The following is a 19,966-nucleotide window of genomic DNA, read 5'->3' on the forward strand; positions in this document are numbered from 1 at the left end:
TGTGGTCAACCTTTGAACCATCCAGTTATTTGTTGATTTCTTTGTCATCCCTTTAATTTGTGCTGCTTGCTGAAATTTCATTAGAGGTTGGCATGTAATCTCATATTGCATTAATGTTTAATATTTGAAGTTTAGAATATTATGATCTTTTTACTTTTCGCCCAAAATGTGCTTAAAAGCCCAAGAGGGCCCCCTGAGGGTAATAGAAATGCATAACAGCCGCTTCCCGTTTGTGCGTGCGATGTGGAATGCTTTCATGAAGAGAGAGTGGAGATGAAATATCATGTGATCAACAGCAGAATCCCTCCTCCCGTTCATCCTGCTCTCATCTTTGTCTGCAGAGCCAAGCAACTCTCTTTACAGAGAATGGCAGAGCACCCACCCTTCCTTAAAATAGGCTGTGCAGGGAGAAGACTCAAAATAGATCCTCCATTAATTACAGTCTCTCTGAAATATTTATCAGCCACAGCCACCTTCAAACACCACTCACTATCACTATGGTTTCACAACCCATACCACATCCCTGTTCTCGTCATGGAGATTCCCACAATCAGCCTTACATGTTTTGAATTAATTTTACTCTTGTCCTCTCTACACGGACGTACTCAGTTCATGTCCCTCTACCAATTCTAAGAGGATAAAAAAAGTGTTTACAGCTGACTTGGCTGGTTTTTGTTTTGTTTTTTTTAACTCTATTCTCAATGCAGAGCCATAGGTCTCTGTTTACCTGCAAGGCTTTCTATCTACATTCAACTTAATGCCAAACCACAGTATGTATAGCATATGTTGGTTTTTCTGAATTAAATTTTTATTAAAATGTGGTATTTTCAAGTACAAGCACAGTAGGACGCCTTCAAATGGAGCAATAATATTCTTAATGCTGACATGTCAATGGCAGACCCAACCATTCACTTGGTGATGGAGGAGTTTCCCCAGAGTGGTGGTTACGCTTACAGTGTGATCATTGGTTTTCTTGGCAGCTACCCTTATCCAGGGTGACAGCATCACAACAACTCAATAAGTGTGTATTCAGCAATATAGTTTAAAGAACCATAGTGTTGAACCAGTGGTAGCAAGTGGTTATTTTGTAGATAAGTGTGTGTGAGTCTGAGTGTTGATGTACATCTGCTCTTACTGTCTGAGTGTTGATGTACATCTGATATTAATTTACAGGTGTATGTGTGTCTTGTTTTCATGTCATTTCTTGTCTTTAATACAATGTATTTTAAGCGCATGTGTTACCTTTTTATCTGTATTAAAATGTATAACAGGTATATCTGCAAGTACTTATTTTTAAAAGTCCTTTTATGTGAATGTCGTCTCCAGTTTTAGATGGGTTGTGCATTGAATTCATGGACGTTTGTCTCATCTCGTGTCACTGTAATATCCTCTTACACCCCAGTGTTGATTGTCTGGAGCATCTTTTCTCCCCGCATGTATGTTTTCTTATGTAGATGGATTTGTATGTGTGTGTGTGTGAATGTGTGTGTGGTTGTGTTTTTAAAATTGGAAATAATATTGTTTGGTGGTCTGTTGCCTGATTTTTGTATTGTGGTTTCACTAAACCAGCCAATATGCATCTATGTTGGTTGCCCTGTCCTAAAGCCTGTCACACTGTGTCCACAGTACCTCTTGATGACCTTACTGTGCTCTTCTGCTTCTGCTCTCCCCCTCTATCCTGTTTTGTCTTTGACCATCCTTCTGTTTCTGATTCCACCTACATTGCTCTCTGCCTCAAATTCTCCTATCTTCCCTTCATATATTTCTCCCCCTACCCATGTACATTTTTGTCTCACTCTTCCTCTGACTTCTTAATCTTTAACCCTGCTTTCTGTACACATCTCCCACTTGCTACTTCCTGCCTCTCCTTACTTCAACTCTCTTGTCACCTCTGCGCCTATCCCCATTTTATCCCCTTCATTTCATCTCTTTGTCTTTCTTTTCTTCCTCCCTGTTCTGTCTTCTCTCAGAGGGAACCGTGAGAGCTCCAGCCGGGCGTCTAGCAGTCGTCAAAGCAGCACAGATAGTGACATGAAGTGCCTGGAGCCACGACCCTGGAGCAGCACCGACTCAGACAGCTCCAACCGCACCCTCCGGCCACCCGTCACTAAGGCTAGCAGCTTCTCTGGCATTTCCATCCTTACCAGAGGGGATAGCCTTGGCAGCAACAAAGGCTCACAGGGAAGCTGCAAAGGCTCTCGCTCTGGTAAGGACTGTGGAGGAAGTTGAGGAAAAAAGAAGAGACATTTAGGTCTTTCTAATGTATGTCATCAAGGCTAGCATTAGCTAACTTGTAACATTAGCTTTTACTATTTACTGTAATTATTGCTATTTTAAGTGAAGCAAGCACAGCATAAAAAAGTGCCTAGCCCCGAGTCATGTAAGCTACGTTTTACATACAGTGTAATGTCGTAATGTAGATATAATGACTTATGCTCATTGTTGTTAATTAATAGAAAAATAAATTGTATACTACCATATTGCCTGAATATAAGATGATCCCATAGGTAGTTTTGGAAAATGAATTTAATGGAGATACAAAACACGAGACTAGTCCTGTTGGGAAAGATACTGCTGGTCCAGAGAGCAAGTATTCCTCATCCACCAAAAAGTGTAATATGATTTATTTCCAATGAAACATTTGGCTAATCATAACATTAGAAAATGTCTTTAGCTTGTCTGTAAGTTACATATTCACACATTCTTTTCAGGCTCTTGGAAGCAGTCATAATCAATTTTCTAGCTGTTTTCCATTTTCTTTTTGAAGTCCTCATTACAAAATTCTATGACACCAGTTACTTTTGCTTGACAGATGGTTCACAGATAAGACATCAGGAGACACTGCCACATTTTCACTCGCCGTCGGAAACTCCTGCAGGTTAGACCGGGTGAACTAAAACATCACAGGCCTGACAAAGGGTCGTTACAGCATGTTCTCGGACAGAAATAGTTTGTATGATATGTTATTCAACCACATCTAATATCAAATGTGTTTATACCTGTTCTGGCCACACTTAAAGGAGGAATAACAATCCAACCGTTAGGGATAGGCTGGAGACCCACTATTGTTTAAATATAGGGATGCAGCGCACATTTTCCGTCTCTCCTGAAAGTAATTGTTTTTGTGAGTTTTGCACTGAGTTGTGACAGAAATCAGACTTGAGAAAGATGTGTGTGGGAGGGGGTTTCCAGAGGTATTTCTCAAAATCTGCCCATACCCTTAAATGCACCCTTTTTAAAGGAGCCTGGTTCTTTTTATATGGGGTTACAAATCACATAGGATGTCCAAGGCTCACCTACACAAACCCCCTTAGAAGACGAATCTTGGGCTCTTGGTCTACCGATTTTGAAACACTACAACCGGGCAGCTAACAGCTAGTAAGAGCCGTGCTCTTACTACTGGACATGTGGAGGTGCAGAGACTTAAAGGAACTCTTCATGGCTACAGCTAAAAGCCTCTGCTGTTGCTTTGTCTGCTTTTGTTTTCCAGTTCTGCCTTAGTGACAACTCAATTCAACAAAACTTCACCTGAAAGAATTCTTTTAAAAATATTAAATCAATAAAAAATTGGCTGACATGAGACATTAATGGCCATAATTTATAACAATTTCTTTTGCTATCTTCAAGTCACACTACGTTAAGAAAAGTGCCCACACTGAGTCCACCCCCACCACCCACCCTTTCCTTGAAAATCTCTTGCTCCCTCCAGATTCCCATCAGCTAGTATCAAAATATGTGTAATGCTTTACTACTTCAGTTTCTTCACATCTTATTAGTGAAGCCTGGGCCAGTGACATGAATTCAGAGATCTCAGCAGAGTTCTAACAAGGTGATGCATATAGACTACATAACGCAAAAACAAAACTCAATTACATCTTCCACTCAGTGTCTACTGAAACAACACTTGTTGCTCGACTGAAGAATCACTAGCTCATCTTTTCAGTTTTTCCCTACATTATACAAATTTTGGACTGCAATTTTTGAATGGCTCTCAAAAGCCGATTCCAGAGACATTCAGCCCAACAACAACCTGGCCATCTTTGGATGCTCTGCAGAGAATTTTGAGCTGCTGTACGACATGCAGATTGCTCTGCACCTAGGAATGTTGGTTGCTAAGAAACTTATTCTTCTGACCTGGAAGTCTACCACACCACACCAGCCTGCTTTGCACATTGGCTCAAAGAGGTGTTGTCTATTATACAAGAGGAAAGACTGTGTCTGCACAAACCCAATACACAGAATAGATATGGATTTGGGGACCCTTTGGGCTTTCTTGTCCCAGTGTTACACTACCCCACATCCATAAGGGACTATTCATGTTACCATACCCTGCTCCTGAGATGTTACTCTTGATACAGCATTTTTGGAAAGATTATTTAGATAATCTTGTTTACTGTCTGTTTAACCTTTTTGTTTTGTTCTGTGTTCCACTTGGTGTTGTATTTTCTTTGTATAGTTTTGTATGTCCTATATAGTATATTTTCTCATTGTAAAATTCAAAACTGTAAATAAATTATAAGAAACTCACAGACAGACGCTTTACAAACAGACTTCAAGAAAGTTACTAGCATCCCAACATTAAAGGTACAAACAACTTATAATGCAACACTGTACAAGCCGTTGCTCTTGCCATTCAAAAATCTGATGTCAATATGTGTAGTCCTTGAATATAACATGAACTCCACTTTATCAAATGTAGTATCCAGAAAGAAATCATCATATATTCAGGTTAATATGGTATTTTGTTTGCAAACTGTTGGTGAGCTAATTTAACAATGCCTGCAGGTTAAAACAAACAGGAATGACTTGTTACTATAATTAAGCATCATTAAACTAGAGAGAGATTTCACCCGCTGGAACGTTAACTTGGAGTATATCTATCTATCATGTCTTCTTGTGTATCACTAGGCCTGCCCCTTGTCAGTCCTGATGTGTGTCCCCCACCTGCAGCCTCCCAGTCTAGCCGTAGCCTACTTCCCTGCCCGTCACAACAGCCACAACCGCAGCCTCAGGCTCCGCCTCAGACTGCCCTGCTGCCCACCCCACAGCAACACCCTATGGGCAACCACATGATTGCTCAGGTATGTACCTCCTTTATGTAAACCATATCAGTAAAAATGAAGGCACACTTTGAACCAAATAAAAGTTAGTTGCAGTCAATGACAGCATATGTAATGAGAGCTATTTCCTCTTCTTTCTCTCTGATTAATGCTAATTGCCTTTCATTTTGATCAGTTTTATTGCTTTTGTATAATATTTAGAAACTAAATGGGATTTCCATTTCTATCCATCTGTTCATTAACAACTTTTCCTCTGTGCTCTAACCCACATCTTTCCTGTGTCTTCATTTCTCTTTATTCCTTTCTTATCCGTCTGCTTCTTCTACCATCCCTCTCACTGGCTTGCCCCACACACTCTCTTTGCTCTGCCTATTTATTTCCTCCTTCTTTCTGGTGGTGTGTACAGCCGGTGGCGTCTCTGCAGCCCTCTCAGCCTGTCTCCTACTCCAGCCCTTCCTGCCCCCAGGTTCTCCTGCCAGTTTCTCCTCCCCAGCAGTACACAATGGTACTGACACCTCTTGTAGCTTCATCTCTTAATATTAATTTAGCTGAAGACTGCATTACTGACACTCTCACACATTTAGCCAATGCTGTATTCTGATAGAAACTCTTGCATTTTCCCCTGTTTTCATTTATATTAGTTTGGCACAGATATGGTTAAATGCCATTCAGGTAGCACTTTCTAAACAGGTTGTATAGAAATCTGCCCTTGCCTGAGACTTAACTTGGATCAAGATAATCTGCTATTCCATGTGCGTGTCTGCATGTACGTCAAGTAGTGTTTGTTGTGTTTTATTTTGATCATGCCAAGAACTTCATATTGAAGTACATGTTTAACCATATAATTTATATGATCATGACCTACAGCTATACATATCTGTGGCTGACGCATACAATGACTTATTCTAATGCACTTTGTAATGAATGGTATGAATTAAAAAGTGCATTCAATTTTAAGTCAATGTGTAGATTTCTCTTTTTAGTTTTTTTCCTAGTAAATGGCCAAGAGTGCCTGCTAGTTTATGGTTGACTATTCAAACTAATAATTTTGTACTTGTATGTAGTGTAGTGGCTCTAACCCACCAATGACGTCATTCCCATTCCTCCCAGGGAGAAGAGCTGGCACCCCAGTTCACCCAGATGACGCTGAGTCGGCAGGGCTCCAGCGAGAACCCTGAGCCTCCCCCCATGTATCAGCCTCCTCCCACGGTGCTGTCCCAGCATCCCCCTCCTCAGACCAGCTACATCATGGCTACCACTGGTCAGCCTATGCCGCCTCCGTCTGGCTACCAGTCTGCTACTGGACACCCCCATCCTCCACCTCCACCACCTCCGCCATCCCAGCCCGTAATGCAGGCCCCACCTCCCCCACAAGGTTACATGCAGGCTCCTCCACCTCAACAGGTACGCCTCTCTTCTGAGGTTGTGATAAAGGCATCAGACATAGGATAAAATCCTGTTCTCAACTGTTTTCAGGTCAGAAAGTGATCCCTATATTTATCATTTTATTGGTTTTAAAGCACCAGTGTGTAGGATTTAGTGGCATCTAGTGGTGTAGTTGCAGATTACAACCCCGTAGGAAACTTTAAAAAAAACTATGGCCACAAAACGCCCTATCTAGAGACAGTGTTTGGTTGGTCCGTTCTGGGATACTGTACAAACATCACTGTTTAATATGGTGGCCTCCAAGGAAGAGGACCCGCTGCCTCTCTCACAAACAGCTCATTCTACAACAATTATTATTTTCACGTGATGATACAGTAATGAAGACAGACATTTCTGCCAGTAGATCTTCCTAAATGTTACACACTGGACCTTTAACGTATGATAAATGTATTTTTTTATTATCACTATAAAAGTAATTAACCCCAGGTTAACAAGAAATGCTGTGATATTGTACCCTTCCTTTGTATTCCAAGTCAGGCTTCGGAGGGAATCTTCAAGAAAAAGTATACATGAGGCGACACAGAAGATAAAACGTCATATATTCTGTTTTTTTTGGAAGTGGTAATTTAATATTCCACACATGTAGGGGGTTTCCCTTGTTTAGCAAGACAAAACAAATGTTTGATAAGCCTAAGAGTATTAAAAGTTCACACAGGTCTGAGAATCCTGGAAAAGAGATGATACTCTCATTTAAAAGTCTCGAGTTAAAATGTTAGCAGTTAAAATGATTGGTGGAGTCTGATTTACTGACAAGGAATTGCTTAAATTATTGAAGAAATCCAAATTTGTGTCAAGGGAAATTTGGAGAATCATCCATTTTAAATAGTATCAATGCTGATGCTTGTGGATCTCTTCAAACCTGTTCAGAGACAATTTGAAGAACAATCCTGACTTCTTGAATGCTCTCAGAGGGCACATTTGAGCACTTATTGCAGGAACGCCATGTCAATCACGCTGTAGTTGTCGGTACATAAATGTGTGGGGATGATTGTTAATGCACAGTACTGATATTTTATCAATTTTACAGTGCAGTTATTGTGTGTAGGGGTGGACCACATGGACAGAATTATCACTGCAGTGACGATCACAGCATTATCTCATTATGTTTGATTTTAACTAGTATTCCTCAATTACGGGGGGTTATGTGCAAGGAAGCTTATTATAGTTAACTAAAACTAAACTACAAACTGAAACTAGGCCAAGACTTTAGAATAAACTAACTGAAATTATATTGTATACTTTAATTTAGCCAAATTCAAAAAAATCCACAAAGAACTGATGAGATAATGCTTATAATATCTGGCAACAGAGGACTTGAGTGATGTTATTTTTTCATGGGAAGAACTGCTTTGTGTAGTGGAAGAATTCCGGTATAAAAGTTAATTTCTTGAAATTTTTATTCCTATCAAACACACTAACATAATCTCTTCCCTCTGATATTTGCCACTGTGGAAGAGCATGTTCCTCATACCTCACACCTCATATTAATGAGTGTTAATGTAAAGATTTGTTGATGACAGAGAAGGGTACACAGTGTGATCATCGCTGCACCTTGTTAACATACAGATGGAGAGAGGAGACTTGATTGCTTTCTTTGAACACCAAGTGAATATTATGACTGTCTTGTTGTTGCTGTTAAGTTCCTATAATGGAAGAAGGCAATAAGAGTCATTTCTGATCCATCTCTTAGCAAGGCATAACCAGGGAAACTCCAAAGTTGGTTAAACAAAGGTTACGCAACAGCACAATTCTCTCTCTGCAGTAAAGATCTACAGGCAAGTAACTAGTGTGTAATCCTAAACCACAGAACTACGTTTTCTGGTGCGGATTGTGTCATAAAATAAAATAAACAGCCGCCAACATAGTTAAACGTCGTCAGTTTCTCTGTGAGTAATCGTTTTCCTGGTAGAAGGAAGTAATAACTGGTTTAGTTGACAATGGCTCAGGTTAGCTCTCCTCACAGTAAATACATTGTTTGTATTTAATATGTTTTCAGCTGTGGCACAGGCCTCTGGCGACAAAATCACCAGTAAATGTGTAATCACAACCTGTGCTGTGTACCACATGTCAATTAATGACAAAGATAGAAGCTCTCTAGAAGCTTTCTGTCCTCTGTAAACACGTTAATGCTTTATTTTAATGGTCTGTAATTTCTGAATACATGTCTAGTAATTTAATAAGTTTCCTGGAAAGAATTTATTTATTTAATTTGTCACTAATTACATTATTTGTTTATTTTTGGAAACCTTTCAAATATGTTAAACTGCAATGCATGCCTGTAGACTCATTTAACGTTTTTTGTATGTTCATCTGACCTGCTGTGCAACATAAGATAACATGTAACCAGAATAACTACCCAGTGATGGATAAATGCCACAAATTGCAGAGTTAGGTGCGACATATCGGTGATGTGATTCCTGTAAAGTAGCAGGATTCACCCAGTGGGGAGTTTGGTCCTCGCGCTCATAGCGCTGTGCGTCACCTTCACAAGCTCGGTCTCAGTCAGTCAGCTAGCCTGTCACATTTTTCCGATTGCAGAGGCGGTGACAATAATTAGTTCTCTCACTCTCTGTCACTCACAGTCTTCTTTCCCTCCCTCAGGCTTTTACTTGAATCCATAAAGTAGTTATTAGAATTCATTTGAGGAGAGAGAACTAAATTGACCTGGCCATTAAACACCCTGTGGGAGACATTAGGATCTGTAATGTTGCCCTAGGGCTAAGTTGTGAAGGACGATAGTCTGTTTAGTGGAGTTTTTAATAGCTGAAATTACTAATTATTTTTTTTAAAATTGGCAATAGTGTTGTGTTCTTATGAAGGGAATCTGGGGTCAGTAGTATCCCATTAAAGCAGCTTGTCAATTAGAGCATACAAACAGTAATAAAGTATACTATCCCTGTTCTATTTGCAGTCTGACACTTAATCTTGCCATGTTACTGCACTGCAAAAACCTTTTTATATATATTTTTGAACTGATCCATCTTGTCCTGTTTTCTGTCTTTTTATAGCTTTCATTCCCTGTGCTTTTATTTTGTAGTTCCAATCTCTGACCTAGGTAGAAAGCCTATTTTCATGCCTTTTATCACCCTACACACCATCTTGTATTATCCTCATTCTTAGATCTCCATACTTGTGTGAACAGCATTGGCTGGGAAAGGAAGATGTGTACTGTGTTATTCGATGTGTGGGTTGTCGAAAGTGGAACAGGAGTGCAAATATTGACACCACTGCAGCCTCTGGATAGGCTGAATGTTGTCATGTATGCAGATGAAGGTGGAGGCAGGAACTATCGATCCTTCTCACATTCAACGTCCTCTCTGTCCATTTGATGTCTCGTTTGGAAATTCTGTATTTATACATTTATCCCAGTTGTATAAGCTGCAAGCTGTTAAAGCTTCAACGTCCGACACTTACATCTCTGTAACTGTTGGACGTGTTAACAAGAAAGCACAGAACTGAGTTTTTATGTTAACAATAAAAGGTAAAAGGTAATGATTGTTTTCTGCTAGCCCCAAGCATCCAAAAAGTGAGAATTTTAAGGTTTAATGTGTTTTAGGCAGAGCTTTGTGCTCGGGGTCTTCATTTAGAGTCTGGAAGAAGTGGTGGCAAGTAATGCACAACATAATATACAACATAGATACGTAAGAAAACATAAAAAAGTAATGTTCTCAATGCCATGAGAATATAGGAGCTGGTTCCTGAGCATCATCTCTGTTCCACATGTGAACAAGGTTAAAGACTACTAATAAAAGTCACTGTGACTCTCACTGTTTCACAGTTACTCTCATCTTTGTGTGTTTATTGTTCTCTAAATTGTTTTTTTGGTGTGTTTTTGGTGTTTTTCTCTTCAGATACAGGTGTCTTACTACCCTCCTGGTCAGTACCCCAGCTCAGGCCAGCAGTACCGTGTGCCCCAGCCCATGTCCCACCAGGTGTCTTATCCTGCCCAGCGCACACAACCCATGCCTCAGCCCACACAGCAGTCAGGTCGGTACTTCTTGTTATGCTGTACTGTGCTGTACTATCAGACTCTACCTCAGTTCTTTATAGATAAATTGATAGATATAGATAATTACATAAAGACATATAAATATAATATAAAACCAGTAGTTTGGGGCGGCAGTAGCTCAGTCTGTAGGGACTTGGCTTGGGAACCGGAGGGTCGCCGGTTCAAGTCCCACAGACTACAAAAATATGGGAGTGTGGACTGGTTAGGCTGGAAGAAGGTTGGCCAGGGGTTCACCTCACTTGTGCACTGCCGAGGTTGGCCCTTGATTAAGGCAAACCTACCCCGAAACTGCTCATGAGGCCGCTGGTAACGCGGGCAGCCCGGTCACTCCACCATCTCCCCCTTTGCATGTTCCAATGTGCATGAAGTGGTGAATTTCAGCCTGTTGTGGGGGTATAAAAACAGAAGTGAAAAACAATTTCCCCGTAGGGGATCAATAAAGTATATCTTCTTCTTCTTCTTCTTCTTCTTCTTCTGTTAAATTCATATATTGAGATATCTCCATATAATGTAAAAAAAAAAAAAATATACCATATTTGGTTTCAAGTTTACCAGGTGAAAGGTTGATTTTTAAACCTTGTCTCAACATTGTTCTGCCAAGTCAAATACGCTCAGACCAAAATAGAGCTCCCTTTTTTTCATGGAAAACCTTGACAGCTTTATCCCTCAAACCCCTTTCATTTGGGATCTGTGGAGGTTGGCTGTGTTTATAGAGTACATGACATTGTTGACAACCTGAATGGACTCATGGACTGGCTCATATTGGAGGTCTGCCAGATCCACATGGATCATGAACATCACGGTCAGCAAGACCTTGCATCAATCTATGGCTGCTGCCTGGTTTGAAATGAGTGTTGTTGAGAGATTTTTACTTTAAGAAATGTCAAACATGTGAACTGAGACACTATTGTATATACGCCAGTTATAATTGTTAGCTGTTAGTCTGTTTGTTTTTAAAGTACCTCTCCAAATACTTTTTTCAATTACCATTGATTAAGTGCAGATAAATTACTACATTATCTTTTTTTAATAAAAACAAGGTATACAGTATATAAACCTAAAGAAGCATAAAAGCAGTCCAAAGAAATTTGTTGTTTTTGTGTGCCATCATCCAAGTTGCCTCAGTTTGGATCACAATCTGTATACTGTACTCTCTCCTGTTGTATAGTGATTGTCCCCTTAAAGGCAAAGACCCAACTATCCTTTTTCTCCTTTCTTCCTCTCTTACACTGTACACTATACTCTTCCTTTAACACCCTACTCTAATTTCACTGCTCCGATTGTTGTCTGTTGTGATCAGGTCTCCAGACCATGATGCCCAGCCAGCAGCCGAGTTACCAGAGTATGATGGGTGTGCAGCAGCCCCAAAACCCTGGTTTGCTCAATTCCCAGAGGGCAGGCATGGGAGGACAAATGCAAAGCATAATGGTTCAGTACCCACAGATGCCATCATATCAGGTATGGACAATTTTATTGACCTTTATAGAACACAATTCATAAAGGATACAAAAATAAATTTCATTGTTAAGTAAACAAGTTTTGCCTGGTGAGCTGAAAACGTTGGCACAACCAGGGTCTATATACATGTGGCTAATCTTTACATGTAAACCGCTCCATCTGGTGCACACTTACAACGTTTTATGTTGAAAAGTCAGAAAAAGTTAAACAACCCCCATAATTTTTGCGGTCTAATCATTAATCTTGATCAGCATGAAGGTGAATGATGAATACATTATCAATAATAATGTACATCCTTACACCATCCTTACACCAGAGTCATACAATTGCAACAAGCTCAACAAAAACACAAGTAAATGGTGTGAAAGCAATGCAGGAGTATGTTTAAGCAGCACTATTTTCACTGTCAAACACTGATGGGGGTCCAGACCAGAGGTGAGACCCCCCTTACTTGTGATGGCGTCAGCTGTTGTCCTTTGCCTGTATAGTTTTATGTGTGGCATGTCTATATGCTATGTGAGGCTGTTTACATCTGAACCCTGACCCATCATGTTACATTTCGATGGATGTGAATTTTATTGGCCATTTAAACTGCTGCCCCTCAGCAACATCTGCCAGGTGATTACAGTCCGGATATTCCCACAGCACATGAACGCACCACAGCATAATAAGAAGTGGCAGCTACAGTATCTCTAAGTATTGAGAGTTTATTTTTTATCCAAATACATTAAATGGATAATGTCATGCAAAACACTGGTGTAATCCTCGAGCACAGTTATAAATTAAGGGAAAGCGAAGAAGGCCGAGCCAATGAATAAACCGCTCTGTAGCTATGTGCTTAGCAGTACCAGAGGGAGGGATTTTATGGTCTCTAGTATTTAAACAGTTGTAATATCTGGAGGGACCAAAACCGGATACTGGATACTATTTCAAATGCTCATGAACAGAACCAGATTAAAAAAATGGACACACAGATACAGTTCACAACAAGTGTTTGACCAACTGAAACATAAAAATGACAGGAGTCAAGTTAATCCTTCTCTGTTAGTCTTTGTCTTCTTTTCTCCAGTTGGTGTATTTTTCCTGACCTTTTACACCTTTTCAGGTACCAGTGGGGAATGAAAATCAGCAGGTGGTGCAGCAGCAGTACCAGCAGCAGGTGATGGTACCCGTCAGCCAGTCTGTCCAGGGACCCATGCCTGTATACTACAGTGTTATCACACCCACACAGCAGAATAGCACAAGGTATGTATGTAAGAATACATCATATTCGTACAGATTAATTGGCAATTGGGTTGAAACATTTTAAACGATTGCCATAACTGAGAAAAATGGGTTGTGCATTAAACATAAACCTCAGTCACAATCATAATAATATCAGCCCCAGTGCAGTTTCATGGTTGCATTTCCTCAAGTGCTGTGTAGGTATCGTCCTGTATGTGTGTGAATTACCCTTCACCATATCTTTCTTTTTCTCCCCCTTTGTGCGTGTCGATCCTGCAGCCCATCAGTAGGTTACCTGCAGGCCCCCAGCTCCGAGCAGTATCAGATCACACAGTCGCCGTCCCCTTGCAACCCTCAACAGTTACAGCAGCAATATTCAGGTGAGACTTTGTTTAAAGAGGCTGTAATGTGGTAATTTGTAAAATATTTTGAGACCAATAGATGTATGTTATTTTAGCTTTTTTAAGGTTTAATTTTGTTTCAATTCACATCTTAATTGTGGTCATTATTCTCCCAAAATGAATGCCTGGTATATTTTGAAATTCAGTGAAATCCAGTTTGCAACTCTCCTTTACGAAATCAGAGGAAAGGTATTCAGGGAAAAGGTCAGACAGAGGTACACAGGGTTCACATGTTAAAATCGATGTCCTTTAAAAAGGGAATGTTTGAAGAAATCACAGAAAACCTAAACTCCACAAACACCTTGTGCTCCTGTTTGGCCTTAAGTAAATGTTGATCGTAATGATGATCACTTTATCCTTTCAACCTCTGCTCTGTTTGTGCTATTTACTCAGGTGTGTGTTTAAAAGGATTAAACCCATTTATGTTCCTAATGTGTTCTAAAAGTTATATTTCAGGCTCTAATTTCAAACTGTCCCCCACCCTGAGAGTCTAAATTCAACAATAGCTCTAAACTTAGGCTCTTCTTGAATTTTACAAGATGTTGTCAGCAGCTTCTTTTACATGTTTGGAATAATGAATGTAGTTTATCTTCTGGTATTTGATAGCCTTAAGCTGTTACACTGGCAGGCAAACCAGATGGTAATCATGAACCAGGAAACAAGGCATCATGGTAGTGTGCATTACAGGTTGTCTGCAGGTCATTAAAAGGGGGTACATTTCTCAAATATCTAAGTCTTTTTTGTTTGAATTTGTCAGTTTAGTTAGTTTAGTTACTTCCTGTGCCTTCTCTACTATACTTTCTTAAATACTTATCTGTTGTTGTTGACAAAACCAACCGCTTTTACACTTACATATCCATACTTTAGTCACAGAGAAGCCAAGCTAATTCTAGTACTTTCCTACAAAAATCATCTATAGCTATATCTCCTCAATTCATCCCAACAGTAACTATTAGTGGGATCCATTAGTCTGAATGTTTCCTCATATTTCTAACTTTGTGATGGAATCACAAACATATTTTTACCTTTACACTTTGTGCAATGCTTGAAAGGGGGGTCAGGCGTGTAACTGCATCAACCAGAACTGTCAGTTACTTTTAAGTCACTAAGTAAATGTCATAAATCGATCGGTGTTAATGCGTACATGTGTGCCTCTCTGCTCTCGTTGAATGCTTCTTCCAGGAGTACACCTCCTGGGGCCTGGCGTGATGGTCATGCAGCTTAGCGTCCCCCAGGAATGGACCCCAGGCCTTCGCAGAGACCCTCCTGCTGGGTCCGTGCGAACCCATTGCAAGTAACTACAGCATAGAGCAGGGCCCGGCAAACCAGCGAGAACTCTAAAAACCCGACAACACTCCACAGGTACACACAGTAGTACGATAAGGGTCTTTGTGGATCAGTGGGTAAGAATTTATTTGTACAATGTTAAATGACTGTCGAGTGTCAGTAACTGGCACATCCAGGTCGATTCATGTACATGTATTCACGGTCTCATTAGCCTGTCTTGGCCCCCTCGTGGCTGAAGAATTACGTATAACGTGATCAGTAGGAATCATGTGTCACAGTGATTTTATATGTATATATTATATATTTTTTTTGTTTCTTGTCTCCTTGTCTCTGGTCCGAAGTGATATCAGCACGACTAGACCAAGAACCCTAGACCCATATCTTCTCTCACCCACTGCTTCAGTTTATGCCTCTCCTTGTTCCTGTGTCTTGCAGGATCATAGACCTGTGTCTGTCCAGGCCTGGTAGACCTACCTATTTTTTCCACTCTTAAAATCAATATTCCCAGTGTTCCAACCGGTCGTCAGAGTAGATTTAAGTACTAGCTACTAACAAGGTACAAATGAGGTACAAATATGAAAAAAGGTATTTTGGAGACGGTTATGTAAAAAAACATAAACCAAGACAACTGAACAGCTAACATAATCATTATTATTACTCTGAACTGCGTGTAAACAGTTACATTGAGCAAAAAATACTTAGCCAGTAATAGTGTCTCAGAATCTCTCTCTATTCCTCTTTTGCATTTGCTAGCGGTTGCACTGTTGCTATCAGGCGGTTGCAATATCCAATTGGGATTGTCCATTACACTACCCTCGAATTCCTCGGGCTGGGCTCAGGCTAATGGCAACACCATATCTCAAGGGCACCGCACATTGGGCAAAAAAGTCTCTTAAGCTGAGAGATCTATTCTGGCTCACCAAGTATGTGTTCTGCCAGAGGATGGTTTCAATGCCTGGCAAACATTTTAATGTGTTCCCGCATCTTCTTCGGTCCCAGTATGCGTGAGTCGCGTACCGATCGAGGTACACCGGATCCTGCCAGACGGCGCCATCTCAGTCCAGATAGGACTCGAAAAGCTCTTTAACCAGCTGTCGAATGACTGCGGTGCCAGAAATCCAGTGGACTGAAGGAAGCAGGGAGGCCCGAGGAGGGCAAGGTGAGCTGTGGCCCCTGTCTGGTGCAAGGCTTCCTGGGCCAGGAGCACCCCGCTGGGCCCGGAGCCATCGCAGGGAAGCAAAAGGTGACTTGCAGCGAACCTGCTCACCTCATACACAGTAATGTGGCAGTGTTCCCCAGCACCAAATGGCTGCCCAAAGGCTTCTCTTCAAACTAACAACAGCGGGGAGGCCAAGCCTCTTCAAAACTGAGGGCCGCCAAAAAAGAACTATGACACTGCGTATTTTGAGAGAGCCAGTTCTCAGTGAAAGGAAAGAGGGGGGAGGAAAGAAAGTGAAAGAAGACCAGAAAGTAAAGACTCTTGGTGGAGGGTGGTGGAAAAGGATGGAGGACTGGAGTGGGACTGCCTTAGTGTACAATTTAAAAAAAAAAAATAAAAACAAATACAAAAAACTGATTAAATGATAGTGTCAATTGTGAAAAGGAAGAGGTGTGAATCATTGAGGTGGCTGGTGTTTGGTTGCAAATAGATTTTGTTTTTGTTTTAAATTCATTGTTTTGTTTTGTAAATTTATATAGCAGAGAGCACACAAGACCGTGAGCATGATGTTTCACCTGTTGCCAGTGGAATGTGTGCTGCCATTCAACAGAACAACTGAATGACCACACACACCACACACAACCACACACACACACACACACACACACACAACACACAGTACCAGGAGCACAAACACACACAAACCAGGCAACAGGTCACGTAGCACATAAAAACCAAAAACACACTGAGCAGATCGACCTCAGTCAACTTTCCTCCTCTTCCTACTATCCTCCCTGCAGCTCTCCTGAAACCTTTATCTCATATTTTCCTTTTCCTGCCACGCTTTCTCTCCTTCCTCCAACTCCCCGTCACCGCAGGTCGTCTCTTAATCCACCATATTTATAAATTTTCATACGCACATTGCGCACCTCTCCTACTTTCACGCTCTCTCTCTTTTTCTTGCCATGTTCATACTGCCTCCTATCTTACCTCTGCTTCTCTGCCTCTCATGTCACTCTTCTGCTCTCTCCTCTCTTGCCTTTTCTGTTGCCTTACCTGGCTGTTGTGGCGTTTCTGTAATTGCGCGTTTCTTTTTTTTTTCAAGGTCTTTTTTCTCTTTGTTTTTGGGATTTCAATACTATTTACATAAGTGATGTCACGGAATAAAAAGAAACTATATACTCGTGATTTTTCTTTCTTTCCCCTGAGTGAAAAGTTTCAGGTTCTGTTATCCTTTACTCCTTTCCTCTTCATCTTCTCTTCCCGCACCGATTGGTTTCCCTTAACTGCCCTTACCGGGCGGCCGACTGTCTTCGGGTCCCGGCTGTCGTCAATCTCCCACCAATTGCCCCCCCTGGCCGCTCCACCCCGCAGCCCACCATTGTGTTTGCGGTTTTTCGTTGACAGGCCTGTGCAGAACGTATCAGAAGAAGTAGTTTAAAGTGCACAATGATTGCATTGTTACTGTAAATTTATTTAATCTGTTATTTTTGTTTGTTTTAAAAAATATAAAAAGTCGAGAAAAATAATCTATCAAAACATCCGTGTCATGTGATTTAATTGTTTGACTTTACTGAAGCTGACTGTATGTCTGAGAATTCTGAGATCACGAGAGGCCATAGCTGTGTGTGTGTGTGTGGTTGTGTGTGTGTGTGTGTGTGTGTGTGTGTGTGTGTGTGAGTGTCTATATATATACACACACAGCAGCATGTGGATCTACGATGGACAGAACCAGGTCTTAAGACCATTGGTTAGTTGGAAAAATGGATCCTGGAGTAAAGGTAAGTTTTAGACTAGAAGGAGAACCGCCTCAAATATTAATATTGCCTGCAGTTGTTGGTCTAGATGGGTGCTCAGAAAACACTGTAAAATGTGTCAACGCATCGCAGTGTCGCTGAGACTAAAACTAAAGAGTCTTCTTGGGGCTGGGCGATTAGCAGTGAATTTCAGCCAGAACCAACAAAGTTTACCATGGCATGAAGTAAATTTCATGACATTGAATGATGAGGATCGCTAGCAGGTTGACTGGATATGAAGAAATAGATATATAAAGTCGGGAAAGAAAAGCGATGACAAAGAAATAAAGTAATGAAACAGTGTGGGAATAGCCCCATGGTGAACAATACAATAGACGAACGTTATTTGTTCTTTGTTTCCTGATCAATTCCTTGATTTTGGATTGGTTATATTAGTAAGATATAAGCCGTTGGGCCCCCTGTGTGGGGGGGTAAAAGTTCTTGTTTATTTATGAAGGCTCTAACAAGTTCTGAGGGCAACTTCGGCCAATTGCCTCTGCCCACCAGAAAGAGAGTGAGCGCCTCAACGGTATTGATTAGGGAGAAGATTTATAGATGGCTTCGTGGTAAAATCAGTTATTGTTCTATGATTGAGCCTTTCCCAGCACTGAGGGAACAGAATTGGATAAGGCTCAGGTGGCGCATCCCTTAGTCAGAGCCCAGGATTAGGGGAATGTGTTCTGGTGTAGGTAAAGACATAGATAAGGTTATTAAAAGTGAATGTTCCCATTACAAACATCCTCTTTTGTTCTATGAGGCCCCACAGACAGTGAGAACATGAGGCGGACAGGGATGGTCTGTTCCAGAGGGAGGATTGGAGCAGGGAGGACGAACCTGTGAGGTGGAGTAATGCCCGGTTATTGATTGAACCAGCTGTGGGACAGTGAGGAAGGCCAAGAGTGGAAATAGAGGGATAATAGAGAGCGAAGAAAAGAGAAGAGTCAAGGAAGCAAAGTCTAGGAAAAATCTTCTGCACTGACATCCCTCCCATAGCTTCAATTAACAAGCCCGGAGGGCAACAGAGCCAAGGCCATGCCTTTGTTGCATCCTGATATACTAACTGGAAGGCACATTGAGAGATTGTCTCTTTCAGACATGGAGAAGCAGGTTTTAAGTGTCCGCCCAAATCCTGTTGCTTCAGCCACTTTTTTTCTTGGCTTTCAATTTGAACCAGAGCTTCATGCAGACTTCACCTTTCTCAAAAAATATTTCTGCACAATCTCCTCAATAAAACTTCTGTGTTTCAGGATGGAGGTCGCACCGTGTCTTCTTGCCCCTTTTTTTCCTGGTCATAAATCAATGATAAAGTTATTTGAAATAAAGAGTAAGTTGTTCAGAATACAGTAGCTATCCAAGGTGTGATACTTTGGAAATATTGGACAGATATCTGCCTCCATATCCAGATGTTACACGCACATGGATCCTTTGACAGATTTTATTTTATGTGGTGATGATATGATATACAGACTTGGGTCTTATAATACGTCAATGTCTGATACCGTTTCCATAAACTCGAAACCGTTGGATCCTTTCTGGATAACAGGTGCTTTTGGTCCAGTGCCGAATGACCCCTTTTGTCATTATTAATGCCAGATACTGGAGTATTAGCCTAGACATGAATAAATATGGACACCAGATCGTACCGGTTCCATCTTTTTTTTTTTTAAAGTGTCGCCAGGGTGCGACAAACATTTAACTCTTAAAAAAAGTTTTTTTTTTTCGCAACTATCAACGCTAATTGTCCCTTTTTTTCACCACACTTACAATAAATACAATATACAATAACAATTAAAATGTTATACTGTATTAGGTTGCAGGTGGCAAGTGTCTCCCCTACTTAAGAGCGAGCATTGTGCACCCTTAACGCCACGGACACAGCAGGCAATCTTTACTGAATCATCTTAAATCTCCCGACATGGCCGGAAGATATAATGTATTTAAAGCAATCCCCCTAGTCCAGCAGCTGTAGTGGAGCCCGTTAGCTGACTCTGCCGAGACTGGGAGCTACCAAGTGGAACCAGGCACAAAAACTGGGACTGAAGCAGCATCTGAGGACAGTTTGAATGACAGGGAAAGAAGTACCAAGGGTGTTTATATGTTGGTTTTGGCTTCTGCCACACTGGGGC

At 41.0% G+C, this 19,966-nt stretch overlaps 1 protein-coding gene across 11 annotated transcripts in view; it reads left to right on the top strand.

The window, feature by feature from the left end:
- LOC118328378 (R3H domain-containing protein 2) overlaps nt 1-13,577 on the top strand; it is a gene marked incomplete at its 3' end in the record, with an annotated part of 50,011 nt that extends 36,434 nt beyond the window's left edge. For 7 of the 11 annotated variants that reach the window (XM_035662082.1, XM_035662080.1, XM_035662086.1 and 4 more), the window contains 8 exon segments: nt 1,971-2,206; nt 4,909-5,081; nt 5,467-5,565; nt 6,171-6,464; nt 10,358-10,493; nt 11,816-11,973; nt 13,079-13,218; nt 13,477-13,577. In XM_035662082.1, coding sequence (XP_035517975.1) covers nt 1,971-2,206; nt 4,909-5,081; nt 5,467-5,565; nt 6,171-6,464; nt 10,358-10,493; nt 11,816-11,973; nt 13,079-13,218; nt 13,477-13,577 — 1,337 coding nt within the window. 11 annotated transcript variants of the gene reach the window in all.
- Nucleotides 13,578-19,966: the final 6,389 nt, after the last annotated feature.

The sequence above is a fragment of the Morone saxatilis genome, unplaced genomic scaffold (assembly GCF_004916995.1).
Source record: "Morone saxatilis isolate NCDOM2014 unplaced genomic scaffold, NCSU_SB_2.0 Contig18, whole genome shotgun sequence".
Lineage (NCBI taxonomy): Eukaryota > Metazoa > Chordata > Actinopteri > Moronidae > Morone > Morone saxatilis.